This window comes from Oryctolagus cuniculus, chromosome 5 (assembly GCF_964237555.1).
Source record: "Oryctolagus cuniculus chromosome 5, mOryCun1.1, whole genome shotgun sequence".
In the NCBI taxonomy this organism is placed as follows: domain Eukaryota; kingdom Metazoa; phylum Chordata; class Mammalia; order Lagomorpha; family Leporidae; genus Oryctolagus; species Oryctolagus cuniculus.
The window spans coordinates 71,208,193-71,235,556 of record NC_091436.1 but is presented as its reverse complement, the minus strand read 5'-3'; the positions used below and the strand labels follow the sequence as shown (position 1 = coordinate 71,235,556).

The 27,364-nt window shown below is 38.4% G+C and overlaps 1 protein-coding gene across 3 annotated transcripts in view; it reads right to left on the bottom strand.

Annotated features, from left to right (window-relative positions):
• Positions 1–227: 227 nt before the first annotated feature.
• The window catches only part of SIM1 (SIM bHLH transcription factor 1), a 98,572-nt gene continuing 71,435 nt past the window's right edge, over positions 228–27,364 (bottom strand). For all 3 annotated transcript variants that reach the window (XM_070074625.1, XM_070074626.1, XM_008263315.4), the window contains exons 11-12: positions 8,313–8,715; positions 228–6,430 (exon numbers count right to left, since the gene is read on the bottom strand). In XM_070074625.1, coding sequence (XP_069930726.1) covers positions 5,700–6,430; positions 8,313–8,715 — 1,134 coding nt within the window. In that variant the 3' untranslated portion in view covers positions 228–5,699. The remainder of the gene's footprint in view (positions 6,431–8,312; positions 8,716–27,364) is intronic.

Sequence of the window (27,364 nt, the reverse complement as noted above, 5' to 3'; positions counted from 1 at the left end):
CAATTTCCAGTGTTGGATAAAAATCAAACCAATTTCTTAATTATTATGGTGCATATGTGTATAAGTTTCTATGCCTAAGTCTTAAGCATGTGTGCATTTGTGTTTGTTACTAATTACAACAGAATCAAGGATTCAAATGGCCCTTGCCTCTTTATAATACTAGTCTTTTAGCTGACAGTCTTTTATCCCATATAGATTTTCTCCCAATGAATAATTCAGACTCAAACTGCATATTGATAACTATATTTTAAACCAAAAAATCCCTCACATAATAAATACATTTTATGCACATTAACTTTGAATTTACTTCAGAAAGCTATTTACAATATAAATAATTATAAATGGGAACACTTTGCAAGATATCATTGACATAGCTAATATCTTCTACTTTACATTCCAAAGTAAAGTTCAAAGTACAGTTTTATACTACAATGTTACTAAAAACTATACATTGCAAGATGGTATTTGAAATATTGGCAATCAATATCTTCTTTCACAAATATAGTCCTTTTTATAGCATGTCAGTCAAAAAACAAACATAAAATATTTTATCTTTATGAAGTGCCTACACATATGTTTCATTTTTTGAAATATTTCCCTTTGGAAAAAATGGAAAAAAAAGTTACAGTACTTCTAAAATTTTTTCCATGCTGATTTCATTTCTTCTGAAATGTAAACACACCAGGGTTGTTGGGTGTAAATTCAACTGTGAATAAATGTGTTCCAAATCAGCAAATTGGGACAAACTTCCCCCATTTAAGTTTATGAAAGCAAAGTCCCATGCAGCAAAATTGCAATAAATAAAACTACAAATGTTTGGTTTAAAATTATTAATTAGGATTTCTTGTGTGAACCATCATATTTATATATATATGTAAACCATCATATATATATATATATACACACACACATATATAAAGTTGGATATGGCACGTTTTCATGAACCCTCAAGGCAATATAAAAATCATGCTTTTCTGTTTGTGTCCTTTCTGCATACAGCCCTAGAGAAGGAACTCTGAACAAACTCCTATTCAGAAACGAGTACAATCTCACCTTTTGAGTTAAGCACTACCCGTACAACCCTGTGCACAAGAAATGAGCACCACAAGGAAATTTTCACCTAGAAAACTTTCTGAAGGTATGGTACCTTTTGCATGTGTCCATAGCTGTTCTGTTACTCATTTAAAACTTAGAATAATAATGATCGTTTTATACATAATCTGTTTCACAGTAGGAACCAGCCAATAGGTTTTGCTATGTCAGACTTGAATCCCTATTCACAAAAACTTGACATTTACATGAAAGTTGAGTCACTTATTTGAGGACTGTAGGATTTACATTCTTTATTAAGTTATTCAGAAAATAGGACATATTTCCACATCCACGATATGAGTGAACCAGGGAACCCAATCTGAGCATTCAAACTTCTTAAATCAGAAAGACTATATTAAAGTGTAAGTTTTTCCACTAGGTAAGGTGAGTGACCTCCAAATGGTCAAATATTCGGTTTTCCAAATATTAGCACTGTCACTCCCAAATACAACTAATAGAATTACATTGAATATTTTAGTAATGTTTTATTCTTTAAAGAGAGAGAGAGAACTATAAAATATCAAACCTAGATTTAGAATCTGCTTTGCTGTACTGTCTTCTAATCAAACTTATTTGGTCTGGATCTTTAGGCAAAAAAAGTCTCTCAATTTATTTCAAACTATCTATGCATATTTTCAACATGATCTTGTTTTGGAATTAATCATCCAAGGAAGGGAGAGAGGGAAGGAGGGAGGAAAGGAGAGGCGGAGGAAGGGAGAGGGGGAGGGAAGGAGGGAGGGAAGAAGGGAGAGAGGGGAAAAAAAAGAAAAAACAAAATGGACCATATTAACCTTTTCTAGAAGATCCCATTAAAGCTTATTTTAACTGGGATTCTTTGCCCAGAGGCAGCATGTGGCAGCAGAATGCAGAGAGAATTAAGAACAGTACCCAGTGGAAATATTCAAGCCCTATAAAATATAATCAGGAAATAAGTGGGCTTTCTGTATAAACACTCGAGGCAAATCATTTATTGTATCCTGTCTCATTTTGAATGTCACAATCAGCACTCTTATTTATCTTTTATCAGGCAATTACGGTTTAGAAAAGCTAGAACATTGTATTAGGCAGAGTTATGTCAAAAGACTTGTGCAGCTGAAGCACACCAAAACACCTGGCCTGTAGTGCATGTGAAGTTTAACACTCTGCATCCAAAAAAAATAAATCAAATCGGTATATTCTCAACATGCAAGTTCACAGAATTTTCCCAAAGATGATTGGGGGACTTTTTATTTCTTTGGTCATCCAGATTTTTTAACTGGGTACAGCAAGTAAAATGATAAATAAAATATTCTTACTATTACTAAAAAGCATGAATTTTATACCATCTAACAAACTGATCCATATTGTACCAGTATTACTGACATAACATAGCACATTTTTATGAGTCCCCAAAGTGGTATAAAAAACATACTTCTCTCTCAATTTCGGTCAAGTTTCGTGGTTCTCAATATTTTAGTAGCAAAGTTACAGAAATAAAAGATTAAAACTAAAGCAAATTGTAGTTTAATTTAAGTGATTGAATTATCAGGAATTTATAATTTATTTTATATCCCATGTTTTCAAAAAGCACAGATGATATTTTCATTATGAGAAGATATGTTCCTGCACAGAATAATGTAGATTGTAAAAATATTTTTACACATCCATGTGTGTATTAAGAAGGTGCCTTGTCATAAAATGTTAACTTATTTTGAGTCATTTTATAATAATCATGCTATGTTGCAAAAAATGTAAACTATATAATACTGTGAGCATTATATGTAAGAAAGCTGCTACTATAAAATTATTGACATGTATTAAATTTTAAAAATTATTCCATATTTAAATAGGGTTAAACTACCTTAAGTTTTAATCACGATGTAAATTAGTTAATTCTGTTTCCCCTTAAAAATATTGGCCACACCATATTCTGATTACTTCCTTTTTACAGAGTTCATAATCTATTCCTTCTACCAATGAATTATCCTCCCTTAAAAAACTCCACTGAGCCGGAGCCATGGCTCACTAGGCTAATCCTCCGCCTGCGGCGCCAGTACTCCAGGTTCTAGTCCCAGCTGGGGCGCCGGTTCTGTCCTGGTTGCTCCTCTTCCAGTCCAGCTCTCTGCTGTGTCCCGAGAGTGCAGTGGAGGATGACCCAAGTGCTTGGGCCCTGCACCCGCATGGGAGACCAGGAGAAAGCACCTAGCTCCTGGCTTCAGATCGGTGCAGTGCGCTGGCCGTAGCGGCCATTTAGGGGGTGAACCAATGGAAGGAAAACCTTTCTCTCTGTCTCTCTCTCTCACTGTCTAACTCTGCCTGTCAAAAAAAAAAAAAATAACTCCACTGAAATCCTTTAATAACAGTCTTTTCTTTAGTATCGTCTTATTTTCCATGGGTCTGAAGTCTTCATTTTCTCCTAAAGGATCTGTGCCTGACACATTTGGTAGAATGTTTATCTATCAGTAAAATGCATCTGCATGGATTCCCTTTCCAAAATACTTCATATTATCCATCTACAGAATTCTGCAAAACCTTTCAGGTATTTCTAAAACTTTACTGCATGTTGCAAATTGATCAAAAATCCATTTTAAGTGTTCCAGGAGTTTCTCATAGATAATTTTCTCAAAAATTGCTGAATACTGTGCTTATATAACTTAAAATTTAGTTTTTATTGTACTTTGAACATTTTTGAAGCTATACATGATAATCAGTGACTTTGTCATGTACTTGCACTTTTTTTGCATGTACAGCACCAATGTTGCTCTGTCATACCCATGAAATAGTTATTTAATTTTATGTAGCCTCTTTCCTCGCATAAACAACCCAATAGTCATCTCTGATTATCATTCAGATTGTCACCTACATATGAACTGCCACATAACTGTGTTAAAGAATGAAAATACAGTACTAATCCCTGAGTGTCCAATGTCATGTTCTGTTTTTTAAATTATAAGTCAAGTTCTTCCAGTACATTCCCTTCCTTGTATATACCAAGAGTTTCAGGCATGGGACTCTGATATGTGAAATATCTCTAATCACTTCACTTTGTTTTGATTTCTAGAGAATAGTACATTAAATAAATCCTACTATTTTTCTTCTTCATTATCAGTTCCTACCACCTACATTTTGGTTGATCTTAGAAAAGTGACTGTACTACACATGCCTAAAAGAGCTCACATTCCTGCTTGAGTTACAAAGCATCTATACTTCTGTATGTGGGTAGAAAATTCAGAGCCACTCTTGATAACCCATAGCAGAGAGTTAAACAGTTAACTAGCTCAGTTCTGCTGCACCAGTGAACCACACACCATGAACACTAGAGCTGCCTTACAAACCAGGAAACTGGGGCTCTGGGTGTGGTGATTGCCTACATCTACAGGCACAAAGTCAAGTCACAGGTAGGGTCAGAACCAGAACCCAGAAATCTCAGCATCCAGTGCACCACCCTTTCTCGTACAACACACAGATTGTAAGACCAAGTTTGCTGTTGACATTGTTTACAAACAATAAGGAAAACAAACGCTTAGCCTGCTCCTCAGTCACAGTATTCCTCTCGTCCTTTTAACCACTTGTCTGGCAGCCTCTGCTTTTATCTTAGATGCTCTCCTGAGGCTTTCCACATGTTGTCACACTGGCACATCTGTGCTTTGAAATGTTCTCAAACACTTAAACTGCTGTCATGTAGCACTTCACTGATTTTCCTTCATTATTTTTTGCACTTTTTTCTTGGTGAATTGGTTTGAATTTTTTATTTGGCTGGTTTATAAGCAAGCCTCAAATATGTTCTTTACCTATTCTGAGCCTTAAATTGTTTTTTGGGGAGATAGCGGTTCATTCCATTCTTTCTCTGGCCTCTCCATCTTCACTGAACTACTTTCAATTGAGCACACCAGGTTTTTGATGTGTCTCCCAACATCTCAATGCTTTCACTTAGAAAAACCCTTACTTCTATGTCAGTGCAATCCTGGTCCTTGTCTAACTCAAAAGTAAGGTGAAAAATCACCACTTCCTGATTGCTTCTAATGGATACCAGGTGAAAAGTCATTCTTGCACTATATCCAGAACCATTTCTCTAATTTATGCCTGAATCAAATGAACTGGTTGGAGGGAAACCACAAAGGGAAAAAAAAATCAGTTTACAAGATGTGTCTCTCTCTTTCTCAGTTATTTTGGGAGTGGAAATTTATTGAAGAGTTCAATGAACTAAAGAAAATTACACATTTTTGGTGTGTTTATGGCTAATTTTTTATACTTCTGCATGTAAAGTATACAGAGAAGCCTGTGAATAATCCTCTGTGTGGTTGAGTTTCACTGGATCACCACAATCTAATGTTGTCACTGTGTATACTCACTCCATCTACATGAGTATTTTTCAATACAAATTTATCTATGCTGGTTCTCATATAACTACAGAGACAATTTGTGCATTTGCTTTAGCTCCATTATCTGTGTATAACCCTGAATGCTAGTGCTATGTTTCCTTTCATTTCATAGGAACACATGTCAAATACCCAGAAATTTAAATTATCCTCTCTAACAATCTGTGGCATTGTAAATGCTGGTAATGGGGCATTAAACTATAAATATGTTTCAGAGACCCTAACAGAACAAAACATTTTAGAAAAACATCAGCTTCCATTGGTTATAATAACAGATGTTCCCTTGTGTCCTTGTGCTGGGTCTGGCTGCATCCTTAGATGGGAAGTTACATCAAAGTGTGAGCCATTACAGCCCAAGGAATAGTTTCTAATGGTTTCAGTGTCATATAAGTGCTCCAGGGCATATCCAGTTAATGTATAAGCATGCTTATCAAAATACTGCCGGTGAGAGCCAAAGCAGTTTGGAGAGACAGCAGGATGGTCTCCTGCTGTCTGATGAGGAGACATATCCGAATGTAGATAGTCTTTAGCTAGGATCAAACTGGATTTTGAAATGCGATCCGAGTTGGGACTACTTATCCGAGACAGTGCAGTGGGACTATTGTCATAGTCATTTTCATGGGGGCTCAGCATCTTTCCCTCTCTCTGCTGGATGTGGTCACACGGTGAAGTGCTGGCAAGAGCAGAGCCATGGCAGACTTCGCCTGTCGGTGGGGGCTGTTGGTAGTTTGCAAAACAGAGGGAGTGTTTTTTCCCAGCTCCATTAATGGATGCCAGTTGGTCTGGGGGAGCTTTCCTTAACTGCAACCTGTTCTCTTCTTCTTTAATCATTTGCTGGGTGGCTCGAATCAAAGTTTCAATTTTGCTAGGTTCATGTGGGCTACTTTGATATTGTTCAGTGCGGTATCGGTCACCTGATTCGCTAGCTGATCCAGGGTCCGGAGAACTGACCACACTGTCTTCATCCCAATGACCTCGTCCTAGAAATTAGAAGAAGTAAAAAGTAAATAGTCTTAACGTTCACCAAAAAAAAAAAAAAAGTTATACATATTTCTTTTTATATTTGAAGAAACCTTGGGTCTTTCATTTTTAATATATGCTCCTATTTGAAACAGACACAGGCTTCCATTCCATGTCAATTTTAGTGAAATGGTAAAGTAAGCTCATACTTTTCTGCATACACATTATTGGACCTGTCCAACTGCAAATAATGAAGGAAAATATGCAGAATTTGGCTTATGTTATTTTATAGAGCATTATTATTTTAGATTGATGATTATAAAATGCTTCCAATGGGGTTTGAGGAAGACATTGATGTACAGGCTGAACTATTCTCTCAATTGCAAAAACATCACTTAAAATGTAAATATCACTTAATGTGTTTAAAGTAGGGCCAAAGTTCCAATGTTAGCTTTTAGAGTAATTGAGGGCTAAAAAATATATGTACATTTATATATGAATGGATAAACATATATATTGCCCTGAATTTTTATCAAATCTAGGAGTAAATATATAAGCAGGTAATAACATTCACATATCCTAAATGGTTTCTGAAATAGGTAAAGACTAAATTAATATAAACAAATTAAATAATACCTATTCTGAACTGTAATGGAAGATCTAGTATGGAGGGATAGTGTATTCAAAATACATCCAATAAATACATTTTGCTCATGGCAGTCTGAAATCAATACAAAAGGCAAGAATAAAAACAGGTAAGGACTTATGAAGGCTGCTTCATGCAGCAGAGAAGCCCTGGATCACACTAGTCATTGCTTTCCTTTTCTGTTTCCTTCTTATTTTATTTCTAATATTTTCTCCCAGACCATGTAGGTTAAGCCAGGATTTTCGCTTCACTCCTTTCTTTGGCAAGCAATTGCCCTTTGCCCTGGGTTTCCATTACCCATCTACTGAACTGTTCCTCGGCTCAGAACAGGCTGTTTACTCAAAGTAAAAGCAGAAAAATAAAAAGCAAGAATGGGAACACATTAAAATTACTCATAGAAGGCACTCAGTGGCTGGGTGATATCTGGCAGGATAGCTTTATGATGAGGACAATATAGTATAGCACATTTCTCATCCTAAAGACAGGAACAGTAATATCAGGGCCTTCAGATCAATCCTAATGTCACTGACTTTTAATGAAATAGGCAAAGTTTCCAAAGTCTGCCTGGATCCAAGCCTGGAGTGGATAGAATGGGCTCTCTTTAACCAGTGTACCAGGAAACTAACACAGAAAAGCATTACCAACAAAGGGCTTTAACTGCAGTGCCCATTTCCATATGCTTGCAAAGCCATATAAGAATCCCAAGGCAAAAAAATCTGTGTATTGCTCCATCCTTTCCTCACGGGGGCATTGTGGTTTGTCTTAAGGATGGGCAAAGTTGGGGGTAGGGGATCACTGGCATTTCAGACCTAGAGAGGCTAAACATTTGTGATATGAGTGACACTCCCTCTTCCACCCATCACTTGCACCCTCATTGAGAATCACTCCTGTAATCTATAACCAAACCATCCCAAGCTACTCAAATTCACATCTGAAACATGAGAGCACAGAAGAAAATAATCACAAGAAATTTAAATACATGCATACTACAAGTTCAATAAACATATTCAATAATCTAACTCAATTTTGGTACTTTTTGATGCTGAAATGGAAATCATTTTTACTTGCCTGTCAAAAATAAATATACTTGGCAAACATTACCAAAACTAATACATTTATATGGATGAAGTTGGATTTTGAAAATCTCAGGGTTTAAGTTTCTGATTCATAAAGCAAAGGAGAAGCAGTCCCTCCGGTGGCACACCTTGGAATGTTAGAAATCTACCCGGGGGCCGTGCCGGTTCACCTGCTCTTACCATGGATCCTGTGCACCGAAGCGATGTGAGGCATGCTGTTTTCGAAGGCGTCTCTGCTTTCCGGGGAGGCCTTGGTCAGGGGCAAGGCTGCGCGAGAGCTCCACCAGGGCTCCCTCCCCGCCTGCGGCGTTCCCAGGAAGTACCTGCCTGCCTCACACCGGCCTCCCTCGCAAGCCTGGGTATGGAAATGCCTCTCCTCCACCAGCCTGGAATGGTCAAGCGCGAAGCCGTAGCAGAGGGAGCTGCGGTCTGAGAACTGTCTGTAGGCACAGGACGCGTCGTGCTGGGAGCCCGGCCGATCGCCGGGGTCCAGGAGCTGCGGAGAGGCTGAGTCGGTCATGGGACTTCCGCCCCACTGGCTGTCGTGATCTGATTCCGACCGTTCCGTGTGAAACCCCGAGTACTGGGACCGGGAGGAGAAAAAAGGCCCATTTCAAAAAGTCGATCAACAAAACAATAAATGAGAAACAAACTACTGTACATGCAACCGTAAAGTCATACTCACCTTAGGCAGCCAAACCAAGACTGCTCTAGTATCAGAGCTGGTACCCTAACTTGGAGTCCCCTAATTAATCACAATGAATTAAAAGAAAACTCTTTAGTCTGCTGAAAGGAGGAGATAAAAATAACATTGAACACTGACTGAAGTACTAGGCGTGGAATGAAGTGCTTTATGTGAATTATACTGGCTGTTTCTTGCAGTAACCCTTCAGTGGTGACATTAGTGTCCCCATCCTATAAACAGGGAAGCTAGGGGCTAGCACTGTGGGGTAGCAGGTAAAGCCATCGCCTGCAGCACCAGCATCCCATGTGGGTGCCGGTTCAAGGTCCAGCTGCTCCACTTCCGATCCAGCTCTCTGCTATGGCCTGGGAAAGCAATAGAAGATGGCCCAAGTTCTTGGACCCCTGCACCAGACCCAGTAGAAGCTCCTGGCTTCGGATAGGCACAGCTCCAGCCATTGCAGCAAATTGGGGAGTGAACCAGCAACTGAAAGACCTCTTTCTCTCTCTCTGCCTCTCCTTCTCTCTCTGTGTAACTCTGACATCCAAATAAATAAATAAATCTTTAAACAGGGAAGCTAGGACTTAACAATAGAAAGTGGTTTGCCCAAGGCTACATGCAGAATTATTAGCAAGTGATAAAAACAAAGAATCAAACCCAAATTCTTTATCACTGACCAAATGTATTATCAAAGAGAGACCAGAAAAACCACATATTTCATTTCTATTTAATCAGAAAAACAAAGCAAAACTAAGGTTCAAGGCACTAATGTGGTGAAAGCCAGTCTTTCATACTAGGCTGTTAGCCTCCTGAAGGCCAAAGTGTATATACTAAAGAATGGTTAATAAACACTTACCTAACTCCAAGGCAATACAACTTTTGAAAAGTGTTACCCTAGATCAGTTACACCTATTCACTGGGATGTGCTTTGCCTTTCAGTTATGTGTGAGATCATCGGGACATGACAAACTCCCTTTCACTCTTGGTCCACCTTCAGCAAAAGGAAGAATCTGGACTCTTCCCACATCAGTGTAAACAAGGAAGCTCCTGTACCTCATCAGAGAGATGAGATACACAAGTTCCCCTCAAGAAACTCCAAAATATGCTAATAAACGCAGCACACTCAGGAGAGGGGTCTGTGCAAATTCCAGGCTCAAGATTCTTCCATTAAAATTTATAATTATTGTGTAGATGTACATATCACTATCATCATATTACATCAAGGGGAAAAAATAAGAAAATCCACATTTTCTTTTTACAGGACCATAGAATGGATGACATCAAGACATCTTAAGGTTTAGTTCACTATCTCACAACTTCCACATGCCCTGAGCCTTGTCTCCCACTGAACATCAGCCTCTCTTTCTACAAAGCATCACTTTCAGTTTCACCAAAACAAAGGATAGCAAGTCCTTGCCTTACTGAGTGGGGATTCAAATACTAGTGTCCATTGCTGACCCCATCCATGTTCTTGCCTCAAGGAAACTTAGAACATCAATGCTATTCCAAGGCAGGAAATATCCAGATTCCACTTATTTTTATAAAAGTACAAACCAGGCCTATTTCTGAAGCACTCCAGTCAAGACTTTTCGAGCCCTGTTGAGGGAGGAGAAAGCTTTCCCTGAGTGTATATGGGAAAGCACTGTTGGCGCAGCAGAGAATATTCTGCCCTTCACTCACAAGGAAAATTCAACACAAAACAACCCTGGCATACAGGAGGTGCACATTTCAAGAGCACCCATAGAAAAATTTGAAGGATAAGCCTCTTGCCCATAGGTAGGAAACTGCAACAGCTAGTACGCTGCCCTGAGATACTCAAGTGGACAGAGTTGAGTATTTCATTTAGATCAAGGCCTGATGCTGGTTTGATGGTAATGACGAATCATCTAGCAATGAACTTTTGTTTCTTGAGAAGATCTATAAATGTGTACCAGTGGTCACCATGCATCATCAAAACTCTGAGCCATATTTATCCCCTTAAAATGAACTGTACTAGATGAAAACCCCATTGTGGACACTAAAACCCCAACATTCACTCTGGAACATTTCAGATACTCATAAGTATCTGAAAAAGAGAGAGGGCAGGAAGAGAGGAAGGCAGCCGCCAATACACAGCCTGTGCTGCACAGTGAATGAACACTGTGTGAGAAGGCTCCTGGTCTTCCACCACCTACTTTCACCACCCTCTGCACATGAAATCTTTAAAAAAAAATTATTCATTTATTTGAAAGGCAGAGTTACAGAGAGGAAGTGGCAGGGAGAGAGAGAGAGAGAGAGAGAGGTCTTCCACCCACTGGTTCACTCCCCAGATAGCCGCAAGGGCCGGAGCTGTGCCAATCTGAAGCCAGGAGCCAGGAGCTTCCTCTGGGTCTTCCCACATGGGTGCAGGGGCACAAAGGAATTAAGCCATCTTCTACTGCTTTCCCAGGCCATAGGAGAGAGCTGGATTGGAAGTGGAATAGCCAGCAGTCGAACCAGCGCCCATATGGGATGCCGGCACTGCAGGTGACGGCTTTACTGGCTACACCACAGTGCCGACCTCTGCATGTGAAATCTTAGGCAAATGATTTCACTTAACAGGAAAATGTTCATGATATACTTAACCCCCAAAGGCTGAATCTGATTGGGATCAGTTAATGGAAGAAGTGCCAGGGACAGGCAGCCAAGAGAATTGGTTTCTAGTTCTATCCCTAGTAATAACTCTCAGGGTAATTTTGGGCAAATGACACCATCTTTCTCAGCCTTATCTGTAGAATGATATTCTGAATTAAATTAGACTTTCTCCAACTTTTTTTTTCAGCTCTAATATTCTATAGGATACGATAATTATTTGGTATCCTTTCTAGGTTTGATATATATAATTCCTACACCTGTCCCTATATTTCACTTATTTATTCATTTAATTATTTTTAAGATTTATTTTATTTATTTAAAAAGCAGAGTTACAGAGAGAGAGGGAGAGACAAAGAGAAGGAGAGAGAGAGAGAGAGAGAGAGAGAGAGAGAGAGAGAGAGAGAGAGAGAGATACTCCATCGGACGATTCTCTCCCCAAATGGCCACAATGGCCAGGACTGGGAGCTTCTTCCGGACCTCCCATGTGGGTTCAGGGGCCCAAGCACTTGGACCATCCTCCATTGCTTTCCCAAGCACATTAGCAGGGAGCTGGATTGGAAGTACAGCAGACAGGACTCCAACTGGAGCCCATATGGGATGTTGGCGCTGCAGGCCAGCTACACCACAGCACTGGCCCCAGTTTTACCTATGTAAGGAAAACAGTTATCAAAGCCATAATCCAAGCCCAAAAATTTTTGTCACAGTTATAAGAAAGTTGCCATATAGGTTACTATTTTACTCTCATGCAAATTTTTCCCATTTGTCCAATTATGATACAAATTTATTAGAATTGCATGACACATTTTGGTGCATAAAAATTCTTACAATCTACAGGCTTCTACCACTATGAAGGATAATGGTAGCCATATGAATATGAATCTTGTCATATATCCTACCCTCAAAGCCTATAAGGTTATTAAGCAACACAAAGTAGGGGCTAGTGCTGAGGCATAGCAGGTAAAGCCACTGCCCGCAGTACCGGTATCCCATATGGGTGCAGGTTCAAGACCCAGCTGCTCCACTTCCAATCCAGCTCTCTGCTATGACCCAGGAAAGCAGTAAAAGATGGTTCAGGTCCTTAGGCCCCTGCATCCACGTGGGAGACACAGAAGAAACTCCTTGCTCCTGGCTTCAGATCAGCCTAGCTCCACCCATTTAAGCCATTTGGGGAGTAAACAAGCAGATGGAAGATCTCTCTTTCTCTCTCTGCCTCTGCCTCTCTAACTCTGTCTTTCAACTAAATAAATAAATCTTTAAAAAAGGCAGCTTAAACCTGAGAGTTGCTGTTTCTCAAATTATATATTAAAAAAAAGAAACACAAGGTAAATTATACATGACCCACATTGTCAACATAACAGAGAAAGAATATGACAAACTTCAAATTACTTATAAACAAAAAAATACATAATAAGTTAAAAGTCCAATTTGGATTTGATTGTGGTTACAATAAGCCTTACATAATAAGTTAAAAGTCCAATTTGGATTTGATTGTGGTTACAATAAGCCTGAGGATATAGAGAGTAGGGAGAGGAGAAGGTTAACAGACTTTTTTTTCCTAGAAGGAAAAAGTACAATGCTAAGTGACCAAATATGAATACAAGTTGGTATTTGTTGATTCTCAACAATGGCCACACAGAAGGGACTCAAAAGAAAGCAACATCCAAAGTGGCATTAGAAAAGTGTCATTTGAAAAAGAGAAGAATATAAATTGAAAATAGGTTGTGTTCCTCAGACATAGCAATGAAAGAAAAAGAAGAAACAGGTAAAACTAAAGATCCAGTAGACACACACTCAAAAAAAAAAAAAAAAAAACACAGATTAATCCTATTTTTTCACCTTTCCTCTCTACTATCACTATCATTTGTTTAAAATACTATATTTCCCACCGCCTGCAGTCCCAGCATGGGTGCCAGTTCGAATCCCGGTTGCTCCAGTTCCGATCCCACTCTCTGCTATGACCTGGGAAAGCAATAGAACAGGCCCAAGTTCTTGGGCTCCTGCACCCTCTTGGGAGACCCAGAAGAAGCTCCTAGCTCCTGGCTTCAGATTGGCGCAGCTCCAGCCATTACAGCCAATTGGAGAGTGAACCAGCAGATGGAAGACCTCTCTCTCTCTCTCTCTTTTTCTCTGGTACTCCTTCTCTGTGTAACTCTGACTTTCAAGTAAATAAATAAATCTTAAAAAAAATACACTATTTCATAAAACCAAAAGGAATAAATATTCTTGAAATAATATTGCAGCCCATGAAGCTCCAAGTAATAGGAAAAATTAAACTTCATATAAAACTGCTGTAGGAAGAAAATATGAAAATGGAAATACAAAAATCTCAGCTGTTAAAAATTCTCATAAGATTATAAACTTTGAAAAAGAAAATTGTAGATAGCACTCTAAACTTAAGTCTCCTCATCCATTTGGGAGTGAAACAGTGAGTAGAAGATTTCTTTCTCTCTCTCTCTCTCTCTCTCTCTCTAATTCTTTCAAATAAATAAATAAAATCTTTAAAAATAAATAACAAATGTTACACATAAAATTACAAAACTTTTAGAAAGTAACAGAATAAAATGTTAAAGATCTACGCTGGTAAAGAGTTGTAAGACTTGACAACAAAACCACAATCCATAAAGGAAAATAGTGATGGCCAGTGCTGTGACACAGCAGGTTAAAGCCCTAGTCTGTAGAACCGGCATCCCACATGGGCACTGGTTCAAGTCCCGGCTGCTCTATTTCCAATCCAACTCCTTGTTAATGCACCTGGGAGGGCAGTAGAAGATACCTGAAGTCCTTGGGCCCCTGCACCTGCATAGGAGGCCCAGAGGAAGCTTCTGGCTCCTGGCTTTGGATCTGTTCAGCTCCTGGCTTTAGCCTGGCCCAGCCCTGGACATTTAATGCATTTTTGAGAGTAAACCAGCAGATGAAAGACCTCTCTCTCTCTCCTATCTTGACCTCTCTCTGTAACTCAATATTTAAAGTAGATAAAACAAATCTTTTAAAAAATGATAAATTGGATTTGATTGAAATTGTAAAATTTTGCTCCACAAAAGACTCTGTTCAGATGATGACAAAACAAGCTACAAGCCAGGAGAAAATACTTATAAACTATGTATCCTACAAAAGACCAGTATTTGGAATACATGACGAACTGCCAAAACTCACCAAATTAAAAAAATGGGCAAAATACGTGAATTGACATTTCACAAAATTGGATATAGAACTGTACTTCAAAAAGTTCATGGATAAATGGAATGAAAAATTGAATTTATTCTGGTGCCAAAATATACACAATTCACATTTAGTCTTTTTGTAATATATATTTTCCATGAATTTTTGAAGACCATCACACAGATGGCCAATAATTACCTAAAAAAATTTCCAACATCATTTGTGACTATGGATTTGCAAAGTAAAATCACAATGAAATATTAATGAAATATCACAACACCCCTAATAGGCTGGCTAAAATTTTTAAAAAGTGACAATACCAAGAGCTAGCAAAGACACAGGGGGATTGCATCACTTTACAGTGTCAGTGAGAAAGTACTGTCCAGACATTTTGAGAAATGATTTGGCAGCTTCTGTAAGAATCTGTTAAACATAGGAGTGGGAATAAGAGAGGGAGGAGATATATAGGTTGGCACATGCTCACTCGGACTTACCTCCAATGGTGGAACTAGAAATGTGCCAGGGATTTCAACTCAATCTTACCAAGGAGGCAGGTACCAATGCCAGCGCACTTGGTAAAGTGATAAGTATAAATACACAACCAATCAAAAAGATAGGGTATATGTCGATGAGATTTCACAAATAAGACCAGTGTAAGCAAATAATGAAGGATAGAATTAAAAGGGAGAGAATGATCCTGCGGGGGAAACAGGACACACAGCAGACTCATAGAATGGCAAATGCCCAAAACAGCACTCCTGCCTCAGAATCAACCCTTGGGACATTTGGATCTGGCTAAAAGGTCCATGAGAGTCTCACAGGCATGGAAAGCCATGACACGGTGGCAAAAAACAATCTAAATGAAAGATCTTGGTGAACAAGACCCCAGCAGAAGGAACAGGCCATCAAGGAGAGAGGCGCCTTTCTCTGAAGGGAGGAAGGAACCTCCACTGTGATACGGCCTTGACTAAACAAGTTCAGAGTCAGTGAACTCAAGGGGCTTCCATAGCCTAGACAGCTCATAGCAAGAGTCTCGGGTGATTGCTGACGTCATAAATAAGAGTGCCAATTGTTAAATCAACAACAGGAGTCACTGGGTACATGCTCCCCACGTAGGATCTCTGTCCTTAATGTGTTTTACTATGAAACTTATAAACAACACTACTAGTCTAACAATACCTATACCTTGTGAGGTTGTGTGAGTGCAGCCTGTTGAAATCCTTGCTTAGTATATATTAAGTTGATCTTCAGTATATGAAGGTAATTGAAAATGAAACTCGATGAAGGGTGGGATGGAAGAGGGAGTAGGAGAGGGGAGGGCCACAGGAGGGAGGGAGGTTGGTGGGGGGGAGCCACAACAATACAAAAGCTGCACTTTGTAAATTCACATTTATTAAATAAAAAAAAATAACTATATAACAAACAAACAAAAAGAAACAGAAAAAAAAGAACTTAATACTTTACCCTTTTAGTATTTTTTATGTTCTACTTAAAACTATTGGTTGAACTCTGTAATTAATACACAATTACTCTTAGGTGTTTAATTAATGCTATAACTAGTACTCAAATAGTATTTTACACTTTGCATTTCTGTGTGGGTGCAAACTGTTAAAATCTTTACTTAATATATGCTAAACTGATCTTCTGTATATAAAGATAATTGAAAATTAATCTTGATGTGAATGGAAGAGGAGAGGGAGTGGGAGAGGGGAGTGTTGTGGGTGGGAGGGAAGTTATGGTGGGGGAGATATTGTAATCCATAAGCTGTACTTTGGAAATTTATGTTCATTAAATAAAATAAAATATAAATATAAAAAAAGAATCTAAATGTGGGGCCGATGTTGTGGTGTAGCAGGTTATCTGCAGCACCAGCCTCCCATATGGGCACCGGTTTGAGTCCCATCTGCTCCACTTCCAATCCAGCTCTCTGCTAATGGCCTGGGAAAAGCAACAGAAGAGTGTTTGGACCCCTGTCACCCACATGGGAGACCTGGAAGAAGCTCCTGGCCCTTGTTCCAGCCTGGCTCAGGCTGGCAATTGTGTCCATCTGGGGAGTGAACCAGCACTTGGAAGATCTCTGTCTCTCTCTTTCTCTCTTCTCTGCATCTCCCTCTGTAACTCTGACTTTCAAAATAAATAAATATTTAAATAAATAAAAATAGCTTGGAGCCGGCACTGTGGCGCAGTGGGTTAATGCCCTCGCCTAAAGTACCAGCATCCCATAGGGGCGCTGGTTCAAGACCTGACTGCTCCACTTCCGATCCAGCTCTCTGCTATGGCCTGGGAAAGCAGTAGAAGATGGCCCAAGTCCTTGGGCCCCTGCACCCAAGTGGGAGACCCAGAAGAAGCTCCTGGCTCCTGGATTCAGATTGGTGCAGCTCCAGCCGTTGCGGCCAATTAGGGACTGAACCAGTGGATGGAAGACCTCTCTCTCTCTCTCTCTCTCTCTCTCTCTCTCCTCTTTCCTCTTTTTGTGAAACTCTGACTTTCAAATAAATAAATAAATCTTTTAAAAAAATAGCTTATTAAGAAGAGGTAAGAGGAGCTCTCATCTGCTAGTTCACTTTGCAAATGTACAGCTGTGGGTCTGGAGCCAGCAGTCAGGATCGTAATCCAGGTCTCCAACATGGATGACAGAAACCCGATTATTTAAGTCATTACCACTGCCTCTCAGGGGCTGCACACGTGGGAAGCTGGAATCAGGAGCTGGATTAGGGAACTGCACCCAGGCATTTGCACATGAAGAACAGAGATCTTAACCACTAAGACATTTTTAATAAAAAACTCAATTAAATTTCATGGCAACCTTTCAGACTTTACATATTGATAATTCTCAGTGTATACATTTCATCATCAAAATTTATCTAATATTAGATTAAAAAGAAAATTTCAGTTAAATTTATGAAATACAAATACTATAAGCAATGTTTTCTGATCACAATGAATAAAAACAGAAATCAAAAACAAAATTTTAAAGTTCCTTCTATCTAAAAAAACCTACTAAATAATTCTTGAGGTAATAAGAAAATATTAAAATATATATTATAGAATTTTTAGAAAAAGGATAGTGAAAACACTATAAATCTGACCTATAGAATACACAGCATTAGACATCTAAGTACACAAAAATGAAAAAATATAAACTCAGTTCTTAATTCAAAAAGTTAGAAAAAGAAATCAAAGGAAATCACAATGAAAAATGGTCAAAAGATATAAACGGACCATCACAAAACATAAAAGTAACCCTAAAACATATGAAAAGATGTATATCTTCTTTAAAAGATAAATGCAAATTAAAATACAACTGAGATATCATTTCTCAGCCATCAGATGACCAAAACCTCTAAAGCTTGACAATATGCTGTTTGGCAAGGTGCTAAGAAAGAGGCACTCCTTAGGCCGGCACTGTGGCGCAGTGGGTTAAAGCCCCAACCTGCAGCGCTGGCATCCCATATAGGCGCCGGTACGAGTCCCAGCAGCTCCTCTTCCAATCCAACTGTCTGCTGTGGCCTGGGAGAACAGTGAAAGATGGCCCGAGTCCTTGGCCCCTGTACCCACGTGGGAAACCTGGAGGAAGCTCCTGACTCCTGGCTTTGGATCAGCTCAGCTCTGACTATTGTGGTCATTTGGGGAGTGAACCAGCAGAATGGAAGATCTCTCTCTCTCTCTGGCTCTACCTCTCTCTGTAATTCTGAAAAGATTTATTCATTTATTTGAAAGGCAGAGTTACACGGAGAGGCAGAGAGAGAGAGAGAGAGAGGTCTTCCATCCACTGGTCCACTCCCCAGTTGGCTGCAATGGCTGGAGCTGCACCAATCTGAAGCCAGGAGCCAGAAGCTTCCTCCGGGTCTCCCACATGGGTGACCTGAGCCATCTTCTACTGCTTTCCCCGGCCATAGCAGAGAGCTGGATCTGAAGTGGAGCAGCTGGGACTCGAACCAGCGCCCATATGGGATGCTGGCACTGCAGGCAGCGACTTTACCCACTATACCACAGTGCCAGGCCCATAAATAAATCTTAAAAAAAAAAAAATAACTGAGCCGTACTCTTCAAAAGTATCAATGACATGAAAGAAAAAGCCAGGCTAAAGAACTATTCAGAGTAAAAGAGACTAAAGATACATGACAACTAAATGCAACATAGAATTTGGGCTGCATCCTGTAGTAGAGGGGAAACAACAAATGACATGGTGGACATTACTGGGGAAGTATTACTGCTGTACTAGAGGATTTGATAATTGTGCTGTGGCTGTGTAGCAGAATATCTCTGTTTTCAGGAAATACACACTAAAGTACCAATGTTTAGCTTTATCTTAGCATTATTTATGAGGAAAAATAAAATTAATTTTGGTGCAAAAAATTTATTCATTGCAAAGTTTTTTTTATAAAATGCATCTTTCATGAACATTTTGAAAATCCCATGTGTAAGTAGATTTCAAAAATGTTTACACTGGGGCCAGCATTGTGGCAGAGCAAGCCTACAAGGCTGGCATCTCCCATCAGAGTGCCGGTTCAAGTCTGGCTGTACTGTTCCTGATCAAGCTTCTTGCTAATGTACCTGGAAAACAATGGAGGATGGCCCAAGTGTTTGGGCCACTGCTACCCATGTGGGAGACTCAGATGGAGCTCTGTACTCCTGGCTTTGGCCTGGAGCAGTCCTGGCCATTATAGCCATTTGGAGAGTAAACCAGATAATAGAAAATCAATCTCTCCTTCTCTCTCCCATCAAATAAATAAATCTTTTAAAAACATTTTAGTACCAAAATGAATTTCTTGTGTTTCCAGTTTTCACAAACTTTTTGAAGTACCTTCATCTGTATCTTACTTTGAAATGGTTTAGAAAAAGTTAATAATAATAGGAGAAAACGGAGAGGAAAATATGGATAGGTGATAAATACGTAAAATGTTAAGCACTGAAGAACCTACATAGGGTATACAGGAATATTCTGTACCATTCTTGCAACTTTTCTGCAAGTACACCATCATTTCAAAATAAATATGTGAAAATAAAAATTCCTATACACTTATGTCTCATTTTCAAGGTAATTTTGGATAGAGCCATTTTTTATAAACAATAACAGGGAACCGCATTGTGGCATAGAAGGTTAACCTGCCACTTGGGACACCTGCATCTTATATATGCATGCCTAGAAACAATTCCCACTTCCACTTCTAATCCCGCTTCCTGCTAATGCACGTCTTAAGAGACAGCAATGATGAGTAAAATACTTGAATCCCTGGCACCCAGGTGAGAGACCTGGAGTTTCTGGCTCCTGGCTTCACCCTTTCCCAGCCCCACCTGACATTTGGGAAGTGAACCAGAGAATGGAAGCTTGCTCTCTTTCTCTCTCTCTCTCTCCCTCTCTCTACCTTTCAAAATATATATATAAATTAGTTTTTTCAAAAATTAAAAAACAGTATTTTTCTGAAGAAACAAACTTGTTCTAATAAGGTTATAACTTAATTATTTAAAATCATTGTTCTTGTTACTGATTATCAACATTTTGCACATAAAAATATAATTTAACGTTACCAAGTATGGGTTCCACCAGAAGCAAGCACTGGACTCAGACTGAGGATGACCCTGCCCTACTGTCATTTGATGTTACTTACATAAAGATCACTTCCCTCTTATTCTTGTTTTTTTCCATTTGCAGAACAGGAACCTTACAGCACTGCAGTGACAATTCATTAAATAATAGGTATCACCACCCTTTTTTTAATAGTGTTTTTAAATGTTATTTATTTATTTTTATCTACTAAAAAGGCATAAAAACAGAGACACAGAGAGAAGCCTCCATCTGCTGGTTCACTCCCTAAACACCCACAACAACAAAGGCTGGGCTAAGCCAAGTCAAGAGCCCAGAATTCCATTTGGGTCTCCCATGTGGATGGCAGTGACCCAAGCACCTGGGCCATCATCCACTACCTCCCAGGATGCATTAGCAGGAAGCTGGATCTAAAGCAGAGCAGTGGGTATCAAACTGGGACTCTGATATGGGATACAGGCATCCCTATCAGTGACAATCTGCTGTGCCACAATACCCACAATTATCACAGCATTTTAAAAAGCAAGCATGTGACACATATGCACATATCAAGTAAAGGTCCTTGAATAATCACTTTCACTTTAGTGAGCAGGAATCATTACCATACTACAATCTTGTGAAAATGATGTTTTTTTCCTATACTGTGTATTCTCTACAGGCCATATTTTCAATCCCATCTTACAGACAATGTAAGCGATAAAAATAAAAATGCGTGATAAAGGATAAAGAAATCCATATCCTCAAGTTAAAAAAAAAATTAGGTCATTAGCCAGTCATCTAAATACTAGGGCTTTTTTCCAAAGATTCCAATTTGCAAAGCTGCCAGGTACTTGGTACCAATGGTTCTTATCACTTACACTTATATTTATCTTAAGGGTGAAGAAGAGGAAGAATCCTCACTGATTAGGTGATACACAAGTCTGTGGATGGTTCTTGTAGCCACTCTTGGTATCTACACTATTTCAAGTTAAACAAAAAGGTATAGAGTACCTGCTCTTCTGCCTTTGGAAAGTTAACACTTTCTCCTGTATGAGTTATTTAAAGTTGGGATGCTAAATTATTTAATTCCCTATTTTAATTTTCTAAAGATATATTTATTTGCTTGAAAATCAGAGTTACAGAGAGAGCGGGACAGAGAGATCTTCCATCACTGGTATACTCCCCAGATAGCTGCAATGGCCAGGACTGGACAAGGTCGAAGCCAGGAGCCAGGAAGTTCATCCAGGTTTTCCATGTGGGTGAAGGGGCCCAAGCACTTGGGCCTCTTCCACTGCTTTCTCAGGACATTAGCAGGGAGTTAGATTGGAAGTGGAGCAACTGGGACTTGAACTGACACCTACATGGGATGTCGGCATCGCAGGCAGTGGCTTTACCTGCTATGCCACAACACCAGCCCCTGTTTTAATTATGTTGCAACAATCAAATAAAGTTCACTGAAAAGTAATTTTTAGTTAATTTTACTGAACATCCTGTTTTTCTTAGAAAATTTATTGTCATTCTGAATACTCTATGCATTAATGTATCCCAATTTCTCACCTCATGTTTAATTTTCAAAACAAACATTCATGTTTGCAAGTTATAAAATGAGTCAGATGAAGGATATTCTTGTTCTCATGAAACATGAAGCCAAAAACTACCCTAAACTACTACTACTAAAGATGGGCTGAGGTTGGCAAGTGAGGAGCTTAAATGACTGCCAGAAATGGATAGCAGCATATATATCCAAAGTTTCCCAGCTCGAACATGGGGAATGGCATCTTACCAGTTAAAGATCCAGGCCATCAGCTGGGGCTTACCGTGCATCCAATAGGAACCGTTTACTATCATTTATACTAATAATTCATTCTAATACTTACTGAGCACCTACCATCTACAAGGCAATATGCTAAGTGATATGAAAAATACAGCCCCACCTCCAATATGTTTACATGAGAAGTTTATAAATAATGCACAGAACACAATCTTAAAATAAACTAGAAAATGGCAAGAACCTGAATAGAAAGAAAAATAATTTAATACAGGAATTCAAAGAAGGAGCCATTACTTTCTCCTGCAAGACTGTAAGTTGTTTAGGAAGAGGAAATGAAGTCTGATGATTCAGATGCTACTTACCATATTATTTGCATATGATTACTAATACCCATAACTGTTATCATTTTTAAATACTTGCCATGCATTTGTCACTAAGCTAAGATTTCAGACATTATTTTATTAAATACTAACAACACCTTGAAAGTATTAATCCCTTCACAAACATAGCAAACATGTTGCCCAGAGTCACATGACTATAAAGTTTAAGAGGAGAGATACAGTTCCAGAGCCGTTGTCCTTCCACTATCCCATACTTAGATGTGCTTAGGTAAAGACAACAGTGCCCTCTTCTCTAAGCAGTAAAGATCCTAGGTCCGCACAAATGGAACTATCTCAATCTCTAAATCCCAGTCAACCATCCCCACACACCCTCGGGTGATCACCAGTCCCGAGGTTCATTCCTGTTCAACAGCATGCTGCAGACAGGTGCTCTGCATTCATCTGGATGTGGCAGCAACAAGCCAGCTCAAGAAAGATGCCAGATGTTCCAACAATAGATGTTACCGTTATCTATTTTTATTCTGGCAGCTCATTGAGGTTTTTATCATTTTTAGCTGTAAAATATATAAAGAGACCCTCTTATGGTAAAGTCCTGTTTTTCATGAAAAACTTTCACTCGATCATGCATGAGCAGCTTTCCTCATGATTTGTGTCTGAACCATGAGAAAAAACATCACAGATGCAGAGTGCATTGTACTAAGAACATATGCATGCTTTTAAATCACTTTTATCTTACTTTTTACTAATGTAACCCTGAAACATAAAATATGTCCTTTTTTCATTCACTGTTATGGGAAGAACAGATGGTGAAAGAGTTAGATTAAAGTAATACAGCATGTCCATTAAAATAACCCCCACTGCTGGAGATGCTTCTCCCAAACAGGAGTCGTGTTTATTACAAAGAATGACTTCAGCTTACACACACTGGAAATTGCCAGAAGTTGTAAGAGAAAACTAATGTCAGAATCAAATGCATTTTTAAATTAAAAAATGCAAATATTTTGCTAATTTGAAAGGCTAACTGAAACCATGTGCCTGTGATAATGTAACTGATTAGCAGTCAAATAACAAAGTACATTTCTAGCTTGAAAATTTTTTGTACCTAGAAAAACTAACTGAAACTACCAAGAGAATAAGTTATGTTCTACAGTCTTTGCTGCTGCCTCATTTCTAATTTGTCTTATTAGTAAACAGCAAGAATATTTCTGTATACAAAGCACATGGAAAAAGGCTAAGTATAATATGATTTCTACATGAGTCTCATAATTACTTAGCATTCAAAAAGACCCATCCTGAGTTCTTTTAATGATATGCAGTTTAATTATATATAGTTCCAAAAGATTTACACTTAAAAAAACTTTAAGATCAGAGAATGTATTCTAAATAAAAAATATATATCAATGCTGAGTCACATTCCAGGGCTAAGGATAATTGCACAAGAGGAACAGAACAGTAAATATTCTATTTATACTATAAGGAATTATGAAGAAAATGCCAAGTCAAAATTCAATTATTAGAAATTTTAAATATTTTGCCTACTTAAATTATCAGCTTCCCAAAGTCAATTTTTAAGAACATATTCCCAGTATTTTTACTCATTATTTTTGTGATGCAATCTACTTACAATATAGACTATTATTTATTGTGATATTGCTTTCAACTTTCTTCATTTTTAGCTCAAAAAAATGTTCTAGCAAGAAATCTTTCCTACCTGTAAATTTCTTGATATATGTCATAAAGTAAAGACATGGGAAGTGTTTTAATGTGCCTCAAATGTGGTTTGAAATGTCATAGGGCTTCTCTTAATCCACCCCCCACAGTTACAAAAATGTTCCTGGGATTCGGTTCTCTCATTTTTCTCACAGAAAAGTAACCATAGTCGACATCTCATTAGCTGTCAGAGTGATGTGCAGCTGGAAGGGAATCAGCACGCCAGGCCACGGGCTGGTTTCCTCTAACGTAATTCTATAAGGAATCTCCTATAGGGTTCCATATGGAGAGAGCTGTTCCCAAACCATGAAATCCACAATCCATCCCTTCCGTAAATCCAAAGGTGAAGTCCTAAAGATTTGCAAGCATTCTCATTGCCCTGGCAATTTTAAGTAGATAATAACAAACAGAATAAACATCTAATTAAATCCATTATGTCTAGCATCCACAGCAGTAAATGATCAAGAAAATCTCAACTTGAATACAGAAACAGCTCTACCCCATTGGGTAACTCCTGGGTTTCCAGGACCAGTAGCACTCATTTTAATGGTAATCCTCTTCCTTGATGGGCTTCAGGCATGAGCCAGAACCACTTCGATCCTTTCACTGATGCTCTGACTGACTCTGATTTTCCACATGTAAGTGGCAGATTAGATGGGCTTGAATTAGATGGGTACAGGTGGTGCCACCTGCTCCAGCCCCTTATTCCAGCTTTGTTTGGGCTTTACTGCTTTATTCTGGGTCTGGACCAAGGATGGGCTGCTGAAGCTGCTCTTGGTAGTGTCCTCAAACTGGGCCAACAAATTGGTAGACATATTATCAGCCTTCTGCATGTTGAAAGAAGAGGTCTACCAGATTTGTGATTTTGTGAAAAGAAATTGAAGAGCAAAGGCTCTCCACTGGGTTAATCAATTTCAAACTGGTGACTGTAAATGAAAGGATGGATATACCTTTTATTCTCCTACACCAAGCACAGTAAAAATGAGGTAAACTAAAGTTCATTATACAATATACATCAGGACTTTTCCCCCTTAGCTTTCTTAAAGTATAATTAACAAATAAAATTGTATATATTTAAGGTGTGCCGCATGATGATTTCATATATGAACACACTGTGAAATGACTAGCACAATCAGGTTAGTTAACACATCCATCACTTTACAGAATATCTTGTGTGGGGGTGGAGGAGGGGGCAGTAAAACCTTTACCCTCTCAGCAAATGTTAAGTACACAAAACAGTATTATTAACTATAGTCATCTTGGTCTACATTAGATTTCAAAATCTATTAATTTTATAACAGAAAATGCTTTCCCTTTGACCAACATCTCCCCATTTCCTCTATCAGTCCCTGGAAACCATTACTGTACCCTGTTTCTAGGAGTTTAAACGTTTTAAATTCCACATGTAAATGAAATCATACAGTGTTCGCTTTTCTGACTTATTTCACTTAGCATAATGCTTTCCATGTTCATCTACTTTATTAAAAATGGCAGGATTTCCTTCCTTTTATGGCTGAATAATATTCTATTGTGTATGTGTGTGTTTATCACATATTATCTATCTTTTCATCCATCGTTGTATATTTAGGTTGTTTCCATGTGTGCTTTTTATTGTAAATATAACACTGAGATAAACATGAGAGTGCAGACATCTCTTTGTGGTAAGATTTCATCTCCTTCAAGTATATACCCAGAAGTAGGATCACTGGATCATATTACACTTCTATTTTTCAATTTCTTAAAGAACTTTTGGGGGCAGGCATTTGGCCTAGTAATTAAGATACCTCTTGGGATGTCCATATCCCATTCTAGAGTGTCTGGACTGGTATCTGGGCTCTGCTACCATTGCTAATCATACTCTAGGAAGCAGCAGGTAATGGCTCAAGTACTTGGGTCCCTACCACCCATGTGAGAGACCCAGATTGAGTTTCTGGATCCCTTCTTCCCAGGCCCTGGGTAATAAGGGCATTTGGGGAGTGAACCAGCAGGTGGGATCGGTCTCTCTCTCTCCCTCCCTCCCCTTCCCTCTGACTTTATTCTAGTACCACATTATTTTGATTACTATAGCTTTGTAATATAGTTTGAAATCAGGGCGTGTGATGCCTCCAGTTTTTTCTTTTTTCTCAAGTTTGCTTTGACTATTCAAGGAATTCCATGATTCTATACAAAGACTGTTATATTTTTGGTTTGACTTGTTCCTGTTCTAAATGGAAAAGCTCCCAGCTCCTCACCATCAAGTATGATTTTGTGGGCCTGTCATTTATGGCCTTTATTAAGTTGGCATAATTTGTTCTATAACCAGTTTGTTGAGAGTTTAATCATGAAAGGATGTTAAATTGTGCCCAATACTTTTTTCAGCATATATTAAGAAGACAGTGTCATTTTTATTCTTCATTCTCTTAACATGGCATATCACACTTACTGATTTGTGCATGCTGAACCATTCTTGAATCCCAGAGATAAATCCCACTTAATTGTGTTATGTGATCCTTTTAATTTGCTGTTCAATTTGGATTGCTAGTATTTGGTTGAGAATGTTTGCATCTATGTTCATCAAAGATACTGGCTTATAATTTTCTCTTCTCATAGTGTCCTTATCTGGCTTTGGAATGAAGGTAATGCTAGCCCCTTAAATGAGTTTGGAAATGTCCTCTCTTCAATTTTTTGGAACAGTTTGAAAACAACTGACATTATTTCTTACTTAAAAGTTTGGAAGAATTCACCAGGGAAGACATCAGATCCTAAACATTTCTTGTCTGACTATAGATTCAGTCTCCTAACTCATTTTTGGTCTGTTCAGAGTTCCTGTTTCTTAATTATTCAGTCTTTTAGGTTTATGTCCTAGAAATTTACCCACTTCTTCTAAGTTATCCAATTTGTTAGCATTTAATTGATAATAGTCACTTCCTATGATCCTTTGTCATTTTGTCATACCAGTTGTAATTTCTCCTCTTTCATTTATAATTTTATTTGTGTCCTTTTTCTTTCTGCCTTGGTTACTAGCTAAAGGTTTACCAATTTTGTGGTCATTTCAAAAAGTCAACCATGACTTTCATTGATCTTTACTTTTTTTAAATTTAGGTTCATTTATTTCTGTACCAGTATTTATTATTGCCTTCTTTCTGCAATCTTTGAGCTTAATGTTTTCTTTACCTTATACTTATTTGAGGTGCTTTTCTCTTAAGGTAAGTGCTTATAAAATTTACTCTCAAGATTGCTTCTACAGCACCCCATAAGTTTTGGTACATAGTGTTTCTATTTTCATTCATTTCAAAATATTTTTGATTGTACTTTTGATTTTTTCCTTTGACCCACTGGTTGTCCAGGAGTGTGTTATTTGATATCCACATATTTGTGAATTTTCCAATTTTATTCATGTTACTGATTTTTCAGTGTCATACTATTGTGGTCAGGAAAGGTACTTGATAT